This window comes from Odocoileus virginianus, chromosome 5 (genome assembly GCF_023699985.2).
Source record: "Odocoileus virginianus isolate 20LAN1187 ecotype Illinois chromosome 5, Ovbor_1.2, whole genome shotgun sequence".
Classification (NCBI taxonomy): Eukaryota; Metazoa; Chordata; class Mammalia; order Artiodactyla; family Cervidae; genus Odocoileus; species Odocoileus virginianus.
In genome coordinates, this window is record NC_069678.1 from 40,449,435 (window position 1) to 40,468,430 (window position 18,996).

The 18,996-nt window shown below is 40.0% G+C and overlaps 1 protein-coding gene across 1 annotated transcript in view; it reads right to left on the reverse strand.

Moving 5' to 3' along the window:
- Positions 1–14,781, reverse strand: part of CLCA2 (chloride channel accessory 2) — a 58,376-nt gene extending 43,595 nt beyond the window's left edge. The window contains exons 1-3 of the mRNA XM_020877262.2: positions 14,479–14,781; positions 2,384–2,558; positions 1,352–1,489 (exon numbers count right to left, since the gene is read on the reverse strand). Coding sequence (XP_020732921.2) covers positions 1,352–1,489; positions 2,384–2,558; positions 14,479–14,669 — 504 coding nt within the window. The 5' untranslated portion in view covers positions 14,670–14,781. The remainder of the gene's footprint in view (positions 1–1,351; positions 1,490–2,383; positions 2,559–14,478) is intronic.
- Between the last annotated feature and the right edge of the window lie 4,215 nt (positions 14,782–18,996).

Below are 18,996 nucleotides of genomic sequence, written 5' to 3' on the forward strand. Positions count from 1 at the left end.
GTGAAAGTCGCTCAGTCATGTCTGACTGTTTGTGATCCCATGGAATATACAGTCCATGGAATTCTCCAGGCCAGAATACTGGAGTGGGTAGCTGTTCCCTTCTCCAGGGAATCTTCCCAACCCAGGGATCGAACCAGGTCTCCCGCATTGCAGGTGGATTCTTTACCAGCTGATACACAATAATATAATAATATATCAACAATATAATAATATTGTAATAATTATATATATATATGTGGAATGCCTGGGATTTAATTGAAGTTTGATAAACAGTATCTCTCTTCTTAGTTTATCCCAGTGACTCTGTCTCTCTTTTCTCCACGTCCGAGCATTAAATGCTTTCATTTGGTTATAAATCAAACAGTTTTAAGAGCCCCTTTAACTTTTTTAGGACGCTGGAATGCCTATCAAGATTGCTATTAATATATCATTCGGTTACTGAGGCATAAACTTCAAAAAAGAGCTAAGAATTAAAACAGCCTTAGGAAAATTCATGCCAAGTGACACAAATAAGGAAAAGGGGAAATTACCATAATCCAGCCCTTCTATTTGAGCTGTCATTACAGACCTTGAACCCACTCCATTGCTGACGCCCTGAGCTGTGTCCTCAATGCCTCTGCTCCTGCCCCTTCTGGTAGCTGCTAGGACTCTTTTCACAGTAATCTCAAATAGTCATTTGCCAAATTTATTTAACATTTATTTGTAGCATGTTCCCAGTATGTGCCAGACATGACCATGGATGCTTATAATTTTCAGCTTATGAGAGTCCCTGAAGCTTAAATTCTTTTTCTTTTTTTTGGTTGGGAAAGAAAAGGTACCCATGCCTCTTATGCTGCTTTCTTCCTTGCTTCTCTCAACATACTTCTCAAAAACAGCGTCCTGGACTTGGGCTAATGTGAAATTCTATTAATTTGCACTCTGTGGGATAGGAAAGTCAAATTTTTATGTGTGAGTGGCTTAGGCTTCCATGTGGACATGCAAGTTTATTGCCCCTGACAGGGTGGGAAATGAAGGCAGTCATAATTGGAATCATTCCCTTTACATCTCATACTCAGAATAAAACTAGTTCTTGGTCCTTAACCAAGAATTTCAGAAAGGAAGGACCCTGTAAGTTAAAAAGTGAAAGAGATCATCTGCGAGGCTGCTCGGCCAATGGCATTTTGCTTATTTTTTACTTCATAATTTTCACTTATTACATGTATGTATTTTCATACATTTTGTGCATAATAATCTTTTCAATGATATTATTTGTGTATTATTATCAATGATTTGTTATTGCCTAAAGTTTGAACATATTATATTGTATTTTCTTCTTCAGTTAAATTCATTTAACGAAATCCTGAATTCTTACCTTTTCGTATGATTCTTGTTTTACTTTGCTGTAATTACTAGCTTTCCATGTGGCAGGTATTAAAATCTTTACATTTCTGAAAAACACTCTTCTCTTGGTAGCATTGAATAGGTAAAAAGAAGCTTCAGTTATCATTTCCTATAACCAAATAAAAGAAAAGTTTATATTATCACTGTGATTTCTAAATGTTTTGGTTTTCTAGTTATACTTGAATAAGTAGTAACAAAAATAATGAAAATATTTTGAAGGAGCCCGTTTCTTTTAGAGACAGCATTAGATTTGGGGAAAACTTAAAAGCAAAATAAATAAACTTCAAATGCTTATCTGAGAATTTAGGACACTAATTGTGTGTCTCGGCTTGCCCATATAATTTTCCCAGTTTTGCAAAAGAAAACTTTCACAAAGCTTTCTAAGCTTTCACCAAACAAATCTTTTTCATGTCATACCTGTGGGCATGGCCAAGACCATACCTTATGACAATACTAATTTCATAAAGCAATACCAAAGGGAGAATCAAGTAATGGAGGTGTGAGCCTACCTTACCATACTAAGGTGAAAATAGTCAAGTTACTTCACAGGACATTCAGGTGAAAAGAATGTTGCTCTTTGGCGCTCCATCCAGACTCTCTTTCTGTCTGAGAATTCCCACCCTCAGGATGGAATTCAGCAACATGATTTTAATAAGCGCAATCATGCGTATTCATCAGCCAAGCATCTGGTCTTTGTTGCCACAATGGGTTATTTTTGGAGTTTCTGCCCCCAAAACAGTCAAGTCGTTAAACACAAAAGCTAAAATTAGTAGTAACCAACAACAGATAAAAGGGGGCTAGATAAACAGTATGTAGGCTGAGACCACACAGAATTAGGTGAATGAATTGGCTTGGCTTTAATTATAATTTTTGTTGCCATCTTTGAGAAACACCCCTTTCTCTGCTGCTCGAATACAAAGCAGGCAGGGTGGTTAACTCCGTAAAGAAGGCTACAGGTCTATATGAATAAGATGATGGTTTCAATTTCATGTATGCTACTCACCTTAATGTTTCGGACGAGGTTCTGATCCTCGGATACCTGAGGATTGACTGCAATAAGTAATCCATCGTACCCATTGTCTCGAAGCTGCAGTCCGGCTCCCAGGAAGAGGAATTCTGGACTTAAGGCCACAAGGAGAATCACAAATTTCAGGCTGCAAACAGGACCTTCACTGTCCCTGTGGGTCATGTTGAGAAAAACCTCCGATTCAGTTACACTGGTCCTGCCAGGTACATTGTGCCAACTTGTTAATGGCGACGCAGATAATTTCTTCCCGAACTTGGAAGGGCTTAGTCTGAGATGAAGGAGGTGCCTTCTTTGCAAAATCTGGGGTGGATCTAAATGAGACCTGTCTCTGCAAGTCCTTTTTCTCTAGGCGATGCCACACTTGCCTGTTCTGTGGCTGGGCTTCCTCCTGAATCATGGTTGGGCAAGAAATCTTCCACTCCTTACTTATTTTATGTCTTCTCAAAAGGAATAGGAAAATACGGCAAAAAGAGCTGGCTGGCTGGGCTGGGAATCAGAGAATCTGGGTTTTTCCATCCTCTTTTACTAGACACACAGAGATCTATTTTTCTCTCTTCATCTTTGAAAACCTCCTCCATCAGTCAGAGCAACTACTTCCCTATGGCTCTCAGGTAGTTTTTTGTTTGATGGAAGATTCCTTTGCCTGCTGATTTTTAAGATTCGAAAATCCATCCTGTCAGCTGATAACTGGAGGGAAGGTATCAGGTATCCCCCAGGGAGGGTCAAGTGCCAGGAACTTGCCTGCCTGTGCAGGCCACAGAGGCTGTTCCCTCTGACCTTGCTGCCTTTTCTCTCTGGATCAAGGAAAAGAATGAATTTCTCTTTTAGCAGCTCTCTCCAGAGAGCAAGGGTGTGCCTCAATCAACCTTCCATTTCTCCAATAGCTCTTACAGGATCTGGAGTACCGTAGGCCTCACAAATATTTTATAAGTGATTAATGTTACCTGATAATTATATAATGCTTTAGAGTTTACAAGTGAACCCACTTAAATTTCAGTTGCCTAGTATAGGTAATTTTTACTACTATTTTTCAACAAAAACATTGAGTCTCAGACAGATGATGAAAATTGGCCGATGGGGAAGGGAGCTAACTTTTATTATGTGCTGGGTTTTATTATTTCTATCTTATTGGTAACAAAACTGAGTCTCAGCAAATCTAAGTAGCTGGTTGAAAGCTGTGTGAGTATTATTACAGGGTTAGAATGAGACCAGCTGACTCTAGGTTCCAGGGTTTTTCACTGAAACATGTCTCTATGTTCTCAAGAAACTAGAAATGAAGTGTTCAGAGCTGAAATGTTGATGGATATTGAAGGGAATTTGTCTCTTACTGTCCTTCTGTTTGTAAACTTTCCTGCCTCTGCTTCTCGCCTGCTTTTCCTACAAATTCCTCTACTGTCCTGGGAGCCTGAGCTGGGCTCTCTAGCTGCCTAGAATCCTCTCTTTCACTGTCAGTGCATCAGGTAACTCCCCTTTGAAGGCTGATCATGGCTACAGTGTCACATTCATATTGTGTTATCAGCTGCCTGCTTCCCTCTGAGGGGCCTATGACAGCGGGACCCTGCCTGTTTTTCTCACTACCTCCTTAGTACCTAATTCAGTAGATACTCAATAAAGATTTGTTGAATAAATGAATGAACAGAGTCAGAGAAGTAAAGTAAAGCAGAATAAGAAGCAGCCCTGTATTATAGTGTGAAAATAATCTCCCCAGTTTGAAAGAATCCCTTCTAGAAGGTATCGCTTCTGCTCTGGAACTGTTTCCCTCTTGATTCCTCTTAAGGGAAGTTGCTTGGGTTCTGGTGCTCTCAGGGGTGATGGAGAATGAATGTCCCTGGTCGCCACATGCCTTCCGCAGTTGCTCATGCTACAGCTCAGAGGTCAGCTTAGCTGTCTTGTCTTCTGGGGCCGATTCACAGCCATGGTTTTTTCCTCTCACTCATGCTGTGTCTGAGTGGAAGCTATAAGGTGTGGCAACTTCAAAGTCTTTGCCCAGAACTGTGACTCACTGATTGCAACAATACGCTTTATTTTCAGCTTTCCTTGGCATTTAATTTTCTTTTGCTAATCTCTTATGGTTTCAAGAAAAGCACTATTCCCATCAGCAAAGCAATATACTAAAAAATTAAATGTGTAAGCCACATCACGACAGTAGCTTTTTGCCACAATCAGGAAAGTTTCTTCTTACCACTGTGCACACTTATGTAAGTTGTTTGCTGGCTGAGGTGGGAGCTGAGGGCGGACATCCAGCTTTCTCTCTACTTGTTCTTGTCAACAGTTACAATGGCTCCCTTAGAATGTAGGGGTGGAGAATGTTGGCTACAGAGTGCGTGCAACCTTATAAAGAACAATCATAAGTGAACAGTTTTATCCAACTTCGCCTGGGTTAAAACCTGAAAAATACAGTCAGATTTTGCTCACCTTTGGCTGAGAGTCCAGGCATGACATTCATTCCTGTCTATCTGCTTTTTGATTCCTTGGTTCTGGAATCTAATCCCTAGGTCTGGCCGCTTGGCAGGATTCCACTTTCATCACCTGCCTCTTCAGATGCCTAGTCCCTGGCCCATTTTTTTTTTTTTTAATTGTGTCTTGGGAGTCATATTCACTCCCGAAAACCCTTTCCCATCGCCTCTATTCTGACCTACCTGAGAACACTTTCTGCTCTCAGCAACCAGACCTGGGGCCGGGCTGAGTATCTCTTCTTCCTACCTTCTCTTCTGACCATGCTGACCCTACAGGAGACAAAACTAAAAAGCTGGCAAATCCTGACTTGACTAAGTGACTTAAAGTCATTCTTTAGCAGTCTCCACTTCCGATAAAGTGTGAGACTTGTCAACAACAACAAAAACCCAGATTATCCTTTCGTTCAAAAAAAGTCACTGCTCCTATAGATTTTATGATATCTGAGAACTGAAACAAACCTGAACTGAAGAAAAATGGGAATACAATGTTTAAGCATTTATTTGAATGTTATATAAATTTTAGGATTCTACTGTTTTTATCTGTTTTCAAGAAAATAAGAGCTATTCCATTTTAGTAACTGAAGAATCTAAAGCACATTTTTGTTTATTGTCTAAATCTACAGTTCAGGCTGACCCCAGAAGGCCTCTCATGGAATATGCAGGTAGAGACCCATAATCAAAGTGAGCTAAACATGCAGTTGGGGTCAGACAATCAGATCTGACATCTTGAGGAGTCCCCAAAAGCTTTGAATAATTTTCTCTCAGGCTTTCGTTTCAGCTTGTCAGCAATCCCATTTAGAAGAGGAGAATATCATCATCTGTGTGTCTTGGCTACAAAGCTTATGGGCCACTTCAGTTTTGCAATGTTTTTGAACTAAATCAAAACAGAAGGTAAAACCAGTTGTAGACTAAATTTGTTTTAACTTTTTACTTCATATTGGATTATAGTTGATTAACAATATTTTGTTAGTTCCAGGTGTACAACAAAGTGATTCAATCAAACATTTGTGCATGTATCTATTCTTTTTCAAATTATTTTCCCAATTAGTTTGTTACATAATATTGAGCAGAGTTTAAATAAAACATAGACCTTGCTAAGGAAGAAGATGGCACATTGTACACCTGCCTTACCCCATTTTCTTTACAGTTACACTTATTTTCAAGGCAGAGGAGTGCAGTTGATGGTGCAGACAGGGTCTGGGAAGTCATTTGTGTTTCTTGAGTCACCACTTTGCCAAAGCACAGAATGCTTACACTTCATTTCTCATTTCTTGAATTCTCCCCATGCAGTCTTTCACCTCTGGGATTTTGCAACAAAAAACTAAGATCATGGCATCCGGTCCCATCACTTCATGGCAAATAAATGGGGAAACAGTGGAAACAGTGGCAGATTTTAGTTCCTTGGGCTCCAAAATCACAGTGGATAGTGACTGCAGCCATGGAATTAAAAGATGCTTGCTCTTTGGAAGAAAAGTTATGACAAATCTAGACAGCTTATTAAAAAGCAGAGAAATCACTCTTCTGACAAAGTCTGTACAGTCAAAGCTATGGTTTTCTCAGTAGTCATGTACAGATGTGAGTGTTGGGCTATAAAGAAGGCTGAGCACAAAAGAATTGGTGCTTTTGAACTATGGTGCTAAAGAAGACTGTTGAGAGTCCCTTGGACAGCAAGGAGATCAAATTAGTCCATCCTAAAGAAAATCAACCCTGTATACTCATTGGAAGGACTTAAGCTGAAGCTCCAATACTTTGGCCTTCTGTTGCAAAAAGCTGACTTTTGCATCTTGGATCTTGGAAAAGGATATTGGAAAAGACCCTCATGCTGGAAAAGATTGAAGGCAGGAGGAAAAGGGGGCAACAGAGCATGAGATGATTGGATGGCATCACCAACTCAATGGACATGAGTTTAAGCAAACTTTGGGAGATGGTGAAGGACTGGGAAGCCTGGTGTACTGCAGTCTATGGGGTCGCAAAGAGTCTGACACAGCTGAGAAACTGAACAACAATAACTCCACCCTCATGATGGCAATAATGAAGATGATTTTGTGCACAAGACAACCCCCCAAAATTTGCCCAAATGAATGGAAACAAGAACTACTTTTAATGATAATCCAAGCTAGTGGTAAAGAATCTGCCTGCCAATGCAAGAGACTAAAAGACGGGGGTTCAATCCCTGGGTTGGAAAGATCCCCTGGAGGAGGGCATGGCAACCCACTCCAGTATTCTTGCCAAGAGAATCTTGACAAGAGGAGTGTCAAAATTGACAGAGGAGCGTGTCGGGCTATAGTCCATAGGTTCACAAAGAGTTGGTCACGACTGAGCGACTGAGCACACAGCACAATAAAGAAAATGTGAGAAAGGTATGGAATATTCATTTGCAAAAAATTCTATAAAGTTGCTTTCTATAAAATATTGTTCTATTGTATACCAGATAGTGTATAGTAGCATGCTATGTATAAGATATTACTACGATTATTTTTTCAAAGAAAAAAGAGAAAGCAAAAATGTAGAGGAAATTATTTTAAAAGATGAAAAATAACCAGAGCGACTCAGAACAAAAAGCAGCAGTAGAAGTATAAAATCTTGACTCTGTTCTTCCCTAGTTTCCCCTTCTGCTTTCTTTGTGGTCTGATTCTGTCCTCTGTTCTTCCCTAGTTTCCCCCTCTGCTTTCTTTGTGGTCTGATTCTGTCCTCAATACCTCTGAGAAGCCCCGGGCTCTGCCAGATTTCCCTGACTTCCTCCGTTCCCACCAACAGGGGGCAGCAAATTTTTCGGTTTTCTACTACATTTAATCCCACCAGACAGACAACGAACAGGAATCGACTCTAACCAGATCTGGAAATGGGGGGATTAGGGCTCCCCCTTCTGTTTTTGGAATGTAGGTACGTGGGGCTGTGAATCCCCAGGCAAAACTCTCGGCAAACAAAATTAGCCTGCACAGACCTTCTGCAGCTACTAAGTCGCTTCAGTCGTGTCCGACTCTGTGCGACCCCACAGAGGGCATCCCACCAGGCTCTGCCGTCCCTGGGATTCTCCAGGCAAGAGCACTGGAGTGGGTTGCCATTTCCTTCTCCAGGACCTTCTTCCACACACAGACCTTCGAGAGTAGACCAAAAGATACTTGGCATAGTGCTTTTCAAATTTAAGAATTTCTGAGAATTACCTGTTCAAATGCAGATTCCAACTCTGGAGGTCAAGGTAAGGTCTATATTCTGCACTTTTATTCAGCTCCCAGGTGATGCTGAGGCTGCTAGTCCTTGGGCCACACTTTGTGATTACACTCCTTACACTAGAAAGAGGTAGTCTGTGTAGTCTTTCAAAAATTTTTTTAAAAATTCTTATGGGAAAGGCCTGTGTTTTCTTCAGAACTCAGGAAAAAAAATATTGCATTAATTATGGATTTTTGTGGTAACATCATTGTTTATTCTTTGTAAAGAAACAACTACTAAGTACAAGGTTGAAAATAGCAGCATCAACACAGATAACTAGGTTTAATAGCTTATGCAGTGAATGGTGAATGGTGCCACGGGATTCGTGGTCTCCAAAGGAGAAGATTTAACTCCAGGACCAAAGACAGTCTCAGTCACTCAGAGCTTTGTGTAGATTTTATTTAAAGAGAAAGTGACAGAAAAAGCTTCTGATATAGACATCAGGAGAGGGAAGGAGAGTACTCACCTCTCTAGTTTAAGCGGGGCCTCATATACTTCTCAACTAGTTGTTGAAAATAGACAAAATGAATACGTCAAGATTGTAAGAATTCCATCAAACCTTTTCCCAAGGTATACACCCTGAGATAACTTTGACACAAGATTAGCCAAGGAGAACAGTTCTGGGCAACTGACTCTGTGAGATATACTGTTGCTGTGTAATCAGGGGTACCTCTTGAGAAACAGGTTCCCAGGCAAGACGTGTTACAATTATAGTCATTAACACAGAGCCTAAGAAAAGCAGTTCTGTGAATAAAGAGGTTGTGCTGTGGGATCATTAGCTTCTAAAGAAAGGCCAGTTCTTGGGCAAGATACATTGTTGCACAAGGCAAAAAGAAAGCATGAGGGAGAAAGTTCATCTCCTCCTTAAAGGGCTTTAGACTGCCTGCCCAAGCTTTAACTCTTTCATTCCCCCCCCCCCCACACACACACATTTTCTTTTAGCAGAATATGGTTGCCAGGGAAAGGGGCAGAGAAATCTTTCTGTAACTTCTTCCTGCTGGTAAGGGGCACAGACCCTAAATTGTTGAGGCAACATATTTTCCTTACCCTCACACTGAGGATCTCTGATCCTGGGGCCCCAAGTAATAGTTGGAAGAGGCTGTGGCAATCCTAGGAGCTTGAAAAACCATTTTTAACTTAAATGCCTCAAGCCGCTTAGATACAAAATTCATTATACAGTTACAGATATAAGGAGCAAACTGCAAGAATAAGATGATTACGATTATTACAGTCAAGATAGTTTTCCACCAAGGAGAGCTTGTAAATCAAAATTGTATCTGTGACGAGAGTAGAACATCAGGGGAGTCCACTTTGAAGTGTGACCAGAATTTCTTCATCACCTTTATTTTGTCTGAGAAGCCATTGTATCCTTTAGAAAGAACAAACTAGACAAGTAGATTAAAAAGGCGGAGCCTAATAATCAGTAAAAGAATTATTGTAGTTAGCGGTCCAAGCAAGAGTAAGAATCAGGTCACATTGGTAGTAACTTTGATCCTGTTCTAGATAGAGTCAACACTTGGGCTGCCCTGTTTATAAGAATAGAGCCATTTGGCGTGTTCATACACATTTTGAATGTAGGTATAACAAGTTCAGTTAGAAGTAGTTGGAAGAGTGACAACCTGAATCTTAACAAACAAAATAAGTCTTACCATTGCTTTTTAGAAGAATGAGTCTGAGCCCCAGTGTAGACAGCTGTTTTAGGGAGACTTATAGCCAGGTAACCAGTTGTCTAAGTTTGTCCAAGTAGGCTTTAGCCTCTTATTGTGGTGTTAACATATAAGCCAAAGTAGTTGTCACCATTAACAATTTCAGTGTTTTTCTAGGTGTGAGAAGATGCAAGAATCTGGGCTCAAGAAATCTTTACCTGAAAATATCTATCTGAAGGCCTGTTTTGTCCATTTTTTTTTTTTTTAGAGCACAGAGTGAGTGTCTAATTTCTGATTTTCACCCTGAATTCTATTCAGGGGATGTTGAAGGTCAGCAGCTGTAGTGTCCATGATTTTTTAATCTTTGTAGAGGCAGATGGCAAGTGCCAATTTCCAGTCACAGGGCCCCTTTATGGCCATGAGTTTGCCCATGGTTCGGAGGGGATTTCATGACCATCTTGTCCCACAGTACTGGGAAGGCTCATTCCCAGGTCTGTTGAAGATTTCACTGATAGGTCACTCGATGTGCTGCTTGCTACTTGACTAGGCCTTGGGAGTAGCAAAAGTCTCTGGACCACACTTGTCTCACTAGTTTGTTGGGCCAGGAAAATATTCCCTCTTGTTGCTTCTTCTCATATACAGAGTCACACCATTATAATTATGAATTTCATGTGTAACTGTACACCATCACTATATCAGTGGCTCAGTCACACACTTGATAATGTAAGGGACAACACTTTTGCAACAAGCATATAGAAAACAATATAGCTAGTAGTAATAGTAAAATCATAAGTAAGAACTTAAGTCAAGAACTTCCATTAGGTATAGCCCAGTGACATCTCCAGGTCATCTGACTTAGTTTGTTAAATGACTCTGGCCTGTCTCCTGGTTGTAGATCCTAGAGCATGTGATCTTTATTCAAAGACTGGTTACTGAGATAAGCTTTATAAAAAAACTCAGAGTTCCTTTTTAAATAACTTAATTAAACCTCTTACCAATATAACATAACCACAAGGAACTGTCTCAGAAGTGAATCTTAGTATATACAGACCTTAATTAACAAAACTAGAACTTAATATTCAGTGAAGCATAATAGATGCCATAGGCCTGACATCAGTTGGGTGGATTTTTCTTTTAGAGTTCCCCAGTATACTTGGAGGTTTATATCTGATAAGGCTCTGATTTCTGGAGAGATGAGGCAGAGAGAAAAAAGTTATAACTTAACCAACAGGTGTAAATCACTAAATTGTTTTAAACCATTAGTAACTTGAGGAGAAGAGTTTCTTTATATCTGTAAACAAAGGTTAGAAACCAGTAGCATGCCAGACAAAAAAGTTATGAAATTGTAATCATATTTAGCAGTTTATTCAATCATATGTAAGTGATCCCTTTGTTCTGCTGTCCTGCTTGATGACCAAGGATGCCAGTGAAAATAATAGTCTCCAAGAAGCTCATGAAGTTTTCTGTGCCAATGTCTGTATGACTTGTCCAGCAAATTGGGTGTCCCAATCACTGGAAATTGCAGAAAATACATTTTAACCATTTTTTTCTCTATTGTGAGATACTAATCCTGAAGCCAGGAAAGGCTTTATCTTATTGAATAAAAGTGAGCTTTGTCAGGGAGCTGGGAAAAGCCAAGCAGCTGTCTTGGACCTCCCGTTACCCCTGACTGTTTGGTTTATAGCCTTTGTTTATCCATTTTAAAGTCCCTGATGAGGGGTTAACTCTGTAGAAGCAGAATGAGCTTTGTCTATGTGTGCCATAGTCTCCATAGATCATTGTGAAATAACACTCATTCATTTTATCAAAGTAACAAAAGATTTTAAAAGCAAGTATGAATCACTTAAAGACAAAGAAATTCATATAGTCTGTTATGAAAAGCCATATCCCAAGAAGACTGTTCTTTTAAAGGGGAGAGAAAAACAAATTCTAGTTTGCTACCACTTTACATTCACTGTGAAACAATAGTTATTCACAGTCAAAGTATCAATAAAAGGCAGTTTAATGACTTAAGAAATTTGTATCATGCACAAAACTCTCTTCTACCTGCCACAAACTTTTTTCTTTTGTCAGAAACCTTTTTATATTTTGTATTTGCCCACTGTATTTGTCCACTCAGAGAACAGCCACCTTTAAGTTCAGATTTACTTCCTTTTCCCTTAATAGAATGTAATAGAACTTTTTATTGAAAACACACATCCTACTTTCATTCAGCAACCATGAACTATACTTGATATCATCATTCTGTAGATTGGTAAACATAAATCACCCAAGGCTATGTCATTTACAAAAATATTTTCACAAAGTCAATAAATAAACATTAATATCAGGTATCGATTCAATAGTAAATATGTCCCAGTTCACACAAGCCTGAAATTCATTTAGTATAATTTTCTTGAATCTAGAATTGTTTGATTTGTAAGTGCTTACTTCTCTTTAGGCTAATTAACCTTCATCAATATTGCCCAAAGGTGAAGACACACACTGAGACTCATATAAATCTGGACATAGACCTCACAGTTTTCCGCTTGAAATTCAAAATGTTTCTTTGCCCTTTTCCCCCCTTGGCTTGAAATTCTACTGATTTGCTCATGGCTGGAATCCTAGACAGAGTGGGCTGTGAATCTCAAGGACAAAGCTAAGAGTTAGCTTTAGGTCTTTTCCCAGGCATGGGAAAGGCATGTTTCTCAGGCAGGAATAGAGCTCCAAAAAAGTATTTTAACAAGTCAGCTGATGGGCATCTAGATGCCCATCAGCAGACGAATGGATAAGAAAGCTATGGTACATATACACAATGGAATATTACTCAGTTGTAATATGTAAAAAGAAATCATTTGAATCAGTTCTAATGAGATGGATAAAACTGGAGCCCATTATACAGAGTGAAGTAAGCCAGAAAGATAAACACCAATACAGTATACTAACGCATATATGTGGAATTTAGAAAGACGGTAACAATAACCCTATATACAAGACAGAAAAAGAGACACAGATGTATAGAACAGACTTTTGGACTCTATGGGAGAAGGTGAGGGTGGGATGATCTGAGAGAATAGCATTGAAACATGTGTATTATCAAGTGTGAAACAGATCGCCAGTCCAGGTTGGATGCATGAGACAAGTGCTCAGGGCTGGTGCACTGGGATGACCCAGAGGGATGGGATGGGGAGGGAGGTGGGAGGGGGGTTCAGGATGGGGAACACATGCAAATCCATGGCTGATTCATGTCAGTGTATGGCAAATACCGCTACAATATTGTAAAGTAATTAGCCGCCAACTAATAAAAATAAATGAAAAAAAAAGTCAGCTTTTTCCTAATTGCACATGCAAAAAGAAACAATTTTGCAATTTCAAAAAGATTTCATTTTAACCAGTTTTCTCCAGAGTCTAAAGAATATCATGGCCATTTAGTGTCAGAAATGTCATCTCTCCTTTTTGTAGTTATAGTTTCATAGCTAAAAGTTAAACCAAAATGTGTTCAAATTGGCTCTGATGACAGGGGTGGACTGACTGATAAGGTGTTGTCCCAGCAGGGATTGTCTCTCAGGGAAGGTGAGGTCCTTTCTTAAAGCAAAGAGAGCCTGTATATATGGGCCTTTCTAGGCCCTGGGGATCAAACATCCTAGTCTTTCAATACACAATTCAAAGGGGTGGCTCTGGAACTGCAGGCTCCCATCTGTAAGAGAAAAAAGCGGTACCGAGTGCTGTGGCTTTTTTCTACTGCAGGCGTCCCTCCCTGCTCTAGATGGGGGCAGAGACAGGTATTCCACCTAAGCTTCCTTCCCTGGCCAGAGTTAACCCGTCTGTTACTGACGCAGGTGTCCTACTGGTGGAGGTACACCAGGGGTAGACCTGATGGCATCCCAGATTGATACCCAGTTCCTCACCATTAAAACTTTGGCTTGATTTCCCCTTTTTCTCTGGTGCCCCCTGGGGATGGAGCAGAGTAACCTTCCAGAATGTCTCCCAAGCTAAGACTGCTAGGGGGAAACATCCTTCTTCTGTATGCCTGTGAACATTCCCGAGCATATTCCTGACTGCAGTAGAAGTGGTAAGTCATAAAGGGATGAACAAAAACCCAAGATGTCCCTTCTGAGTGTCATCACACCAGTTTATGTGATAACAAAGGAAGTGATGGAGAGCTGGCCTGAGAGGGAAAAAAGTAATCTTTCATGTTCATGGTGTGTCAAGGTCAATATTTCTATTCCTGTCCGGCAGATTGTACAAAAAGAATATCTAAGGAATTGAGACAAGAGCCACTGGAGGGCTTTCTCTGGTCCTCTAAGAGTTAGCACTACAAGGGAAGAAGCCCGCTGAATTTCCAATCTGCCCAAATCTGAGGTTCCCCAAACTGTGTCCTCAGGAATCTCATGCTTACTAGCAATGCCTCCATCCATATAGTCTGGAGGCGTAGCCATGATAAGAACTTGCCTCTGGGTCTCTGGGGTCAGGATGATGATTTCCAGTTAGAGATGTCCCTGGAGCTAGAGCTCGCTAATGTGTTCCTGCCTGCAGTGTCCTGTAAAACTTGGAATGAGAGTCTGGCTAGAAAAACACAATAACAGCATGGATTGCAAGTCCCCTGAAAGTCTACAATCTGGCACACTAGGTTAGTAGCTTTAATTCCCCAAGCAGTTATGAAATGGTCAGAGAGACCAGAAAAGGCTGACCAGCAAAAGAAGTTTGGTCCTTATGCTTCTGAGTTAGTAGAGACTTTACAGTAAAAGAGCAAGAGAGTCTCAGCTCTGAATATTCTTACCTTGTCTTGAAGATCCCGGGAAAGCCCCCAAGATGATAGCTTATGCGGCAAGCAGTGAACGGTGCCACCGGATTCGTGATCTCTAAGGGAGAAGATTTAACTCTGGGACCAGAGACAGTCTCAGTCACGCAGAGCTTTGTGTAGATTTTATTTAAAGTGAAAGTGACAGAAAAAGCTTCTGACACAGACATCAGAAGGGGGCAGGAGCGTAGCCACCTCACTAGTTTAAGTAGGACCTTGTATACTTTCCAACTAGCTGCTGAGAATAGATATAGAGAATACCTCAAAGTTGTAAGAGTTCCACCAGACCTTTTCCCAAGGCATCATCCTGAGATAACTTTGGCACAAAATTAACCAGGGAGAATGGGTTCCAGGCAAAGTCTCTGGGCAAGATAATACTGTTGCTGTGTCATCAGGGGTACAAGTCTTGAGAAATAGGTTCCCAGGCAAGATTTGTTACAATTATAATCATTAACATAGAGTCTAAGAAAAGCATTTCTGTCGGACATTGTACTGTGTGATCATTAGTTCCAGACCTAAGGAAAGGCCAGTTCTTGGGTAAGATACATTGTGGTACAAGGCTTATGGAAAGCATGAGTGAGAATGTTCACCTCCTCCTTAAAGCACCTTGGACTGCCTGCCTAAGCTTTAATCTTTCAGGTTTTAGATTTTCAAAAGCCACAATCATCTATTATTAAAGCTCTTGCCTCAAATTCAATCTGTTTTCTTTTTAATCATTATGTGAGCCATGATAAGATTGTTTTATTGATCTCTGCATGTAGCCTCAAGCAAGTAATTTCTAAGGATATACCTTATTTAAACAAGGAACTGCTTCCTTAATTTTTTCTTTTTTCACTTGCTTATTCATTCATTCATTTACTCACTCAAAAATAAAATTGTTTCAAATGTACCTCAGTAAATCTTTTGGAAATTTGAAACCATGTTTCTACTAGATGTCAGACACTCTTCTAAATGTTGGATGGGAAATGAAATGGACCAAGTCTGTCCTCAGAGAGTTAACAGTAGGGGAGAGAGAGAGAGAGAGAGAGACTAAGGAAACACACATGATGGGATATCTAGTGAAAGGGATATGAAGAGTAAGAAATCAGGTAATGGGGAGGAGGCCAATGAGAGAGGTTTGCTATTTTGTATCATGTGGTTGGGCAAGGCCTCACAGGTAAGACTGTCAGGATTGGGGCAGGAGCCATTTGACCACATGAGAGAAAAGTAGCGCAGACTGATAGAAGGGCAAGAGAGAAGACCCTGAAGTGGGGGAGTGCTTGGAATGAAATGCACCCTGAAGAGAGCAATGGAGACGCTATGAACTGGAGGGAACTGTGTTTAGAACATAGATCACATAAAGCTTGCAGCTGTAAAATTTAATAAATAGAAAGCTCAATTAAATAAAGTTGGGAGACCAGAAGTGGTTGGGGTTCGGGAGGGAGGGGGTGGCTCTCACATCCTGAGACAACAGCTGAGCCCAGCAGGAAAAAGAAGACTGTTCTTTTCCTGCCAAGGACTCAGCCGATGAAAAGCCGAGAATTCTAGGTTTACTCTAGCTCTCCCAAATTCCTTTTCTTCTCTTCAAAGTTTCTCCTTACCCAACTGTGGGGGACTTGCACGTTATTCACCATCATTACCGATCCCAAATTGCAGTTCTCTGTCAATCCCAAATCAACCCATTTTTGCTGGAGAAATACCTGGCAACCTATTTGTTTTCATTCAGCCAGAGCTTGTGGGAAAGACTAGAGTTTACCCATGAAATAGGAAATGGTGAATGTGGAGGAGTGACATGATCTGACCATTAAGACTTTTTGTGAGAAGGCAAAGGTGTAGCAGGGGCCAGCAAACGAGTTACTGCTGAATGCATTTGAAAAGGACAGAGCTCAGACAACAGTTTTGGCTGTCTTCTTTTAGCCTTTCCCCTCTCAGTTAAATATTTTTGCTACGAAAATGAAATAAAAGCCTTTCAGTTGGTATGCTTATCAACAGAGGAATCAAGGAATACTTTTTTGCCCAAAAGTACCTAGCATGATGCTGACTGACAACAGAAGAGATTAACTGGGAAACAATAACATGAAAATAACCTGAGATCTATAGTTACCTGTATTTAAATGACATAAAAATATACTCCATGTTTGTAACATAAGGCTGTGATTCTTTATGCCTTATCCAGAAGTGTGCTATAAATGGTAGGTACAGTTATTATTATCAATATGATTATCAGTTATTGTCAGCTGGAATTCTCTTGCTCTTAAGAGACCTACATGTAACTTGCTTTTAGCTCTGTCAGTTCCATGGCTTGTGGAAGACTAAGACTTCTGCAACTGCTTGCACACTTGATCTTGAAACTCCTTTTCCCTAGATCCACACATGTTGCTTCTGTTCTTCACATTGCTCAAATGTAGTGTTCTTGAGTTTCCAAAGAACTATGTATATTCTGTGTTTGTGAGCAATTTAAATTTTATTGAAGAGTTCATAGGGGAAACTAAGGAGGTATTTATGTCACAGAAAAAACAAATAAAGTTTTTACATCACTGAAGGAAGGCATCAGCATTTAAAAAATAATTTTCTACAACTATGGAGCAGCCTGGTGCCCAAGTTGCCTCAGCTTCTTTCTATTTTGAGGGATCTTCATCTCTTGTCCTTTCTCTCTTTTCCTTACTTTCTAAAGGAAAACCAACCAATTAGCTACAACAAAAATCCCTGCATGGCCTCATACAGAGCCACTGCCCTGCTCCTCTGGATCCACCATTCAGAGACGAGGCACAGTGGAGGATTAGAAGGGCTTCCCTTCAACCACAGACATACCTAGTCTTCTCCCCATGAGAGATTCAGGCCAATGAGAGCTTTTAAACATCATTCTGGTTCAGCCACTCGTCTCTGGATGGTTTCAAAAGCCACTCCAAATCATCTCTCCATCTTCTCTAAATTCAAAGTCAAAGCATTTATTCTTTTACCATTACGTCTCCTGTGACATGTCATTTCTATTTCCTAAAGTTTCTCTTTTCTCTTTAACTAGCTGGGCATAGATAAGTTTTCAGAGTTCATCCCCCATCCCACAATTCCTAGCAACCTACCTTGAGCCAAGTTTTCTTGAATAACTTCCCATTGTAATTATTTCAAGAGTTTGGGCTGCAGCTTGCTTGAAAATTCCAGTGAAGGCCCTGCTTACACTGAGATCTCCTTTCTTTATTCCTTGAAGTGAAGTGTTAGTTGCTCAGTCATGTCTGACTCTTTGCAACCCCAGGGACCATAACCCACCAGGCTCCTCTGTCCTTGGAATTTTCCAGGCAAGAATATTGGAGTAGATTGCCATTTCCTTCTCCAGGAGATCTTCCCAACCCATGGATTGAACCCGGGTCTCCCGCACTGTGGGCAGATTCTTTAGTGTCTGACCCACCAGGGAAGCACCCTTTATTCCTTATTACCTATCAATTCTTTTTTTTTTTTTGGTCTCAATTATGGCAACTTTCTTCTCTCCTTTTTTCTGTTCTCCTAAAATGCTAGGGAGTAATTTTTTAAAAAGAATTATTAGTATGTATCTTACATAGCCATTTTAATTTTTTTTCTATTAGAAAGTAACGGGGGTCTTTTGAGTAGGGATTCTTTAGAGTCATATAACTAGGAAAAAGGAAAAAATCAATCAGTTCTTTAATATGATCCTATAATTGGTTATTAAAGCACAATAATTTTAAGGAGAAAATGTGCAATGAATGATACATTTTTAGCTAAGATCAAATTCTCATATTATAAAGATATTAAGAGCATTTTTAAAACAATGGTTATGAAAACCTGACAAATGTTTTAAAAGAAACTTTTCAGGAAGCACTTTATCTTCTTAACAAAGAATAAAGAATTTTTCCAGTGTCATAATTTATCTTAAATGTTATTATATCACATACATGTTTTATCTCTCTGAGGATGAGTTATCATAATATCAACTACAGCAATGAGTCACACACTCTAGATTGCTTATTAAGCAGTGGATCAAGCCAAAATATTAAAAGCCCAGAGTCTAAGGATATGTTGAAATTTTCTACCACTTCTGTTTTCAATTGTAAATTTTTATTGGCATTCATCTTTAATCCTGTACTGTATTAATTATGTAGAAGCAGTGGTTACATGGTTAAGTGATTGGGCTTTGAAGTTAGGCTTCCTGAATTGAAATCTCAGCTTTGCTTTCTACTGGCTGAATAGCCTTGTGTGTTAGTCGCTCAGTTGTGTCCGATTTTTTGTGACCCCATGGATTGTAGTCCGCCAGGCTCCTCTGCCCATGGTATTCTCTAGGCAAGGATACTGGAGTGGGTTGCATTTCCTTCAGTAAGCTATTAAACATCTCCACGCCTCAGTTTCAACATCTGTAAAATTTAAATTGTACGAGTAATGATTAAAACTGTGTCTAGGTCAGAGTAAGAGTCTAGTAAATATTAATCCATATTAATTATGGCCTTCCTCTGGTGTGTGGCAACTGCTTGGACACTATTAGTTGCCTATCCAATAGTCAGCCTCCTTCTC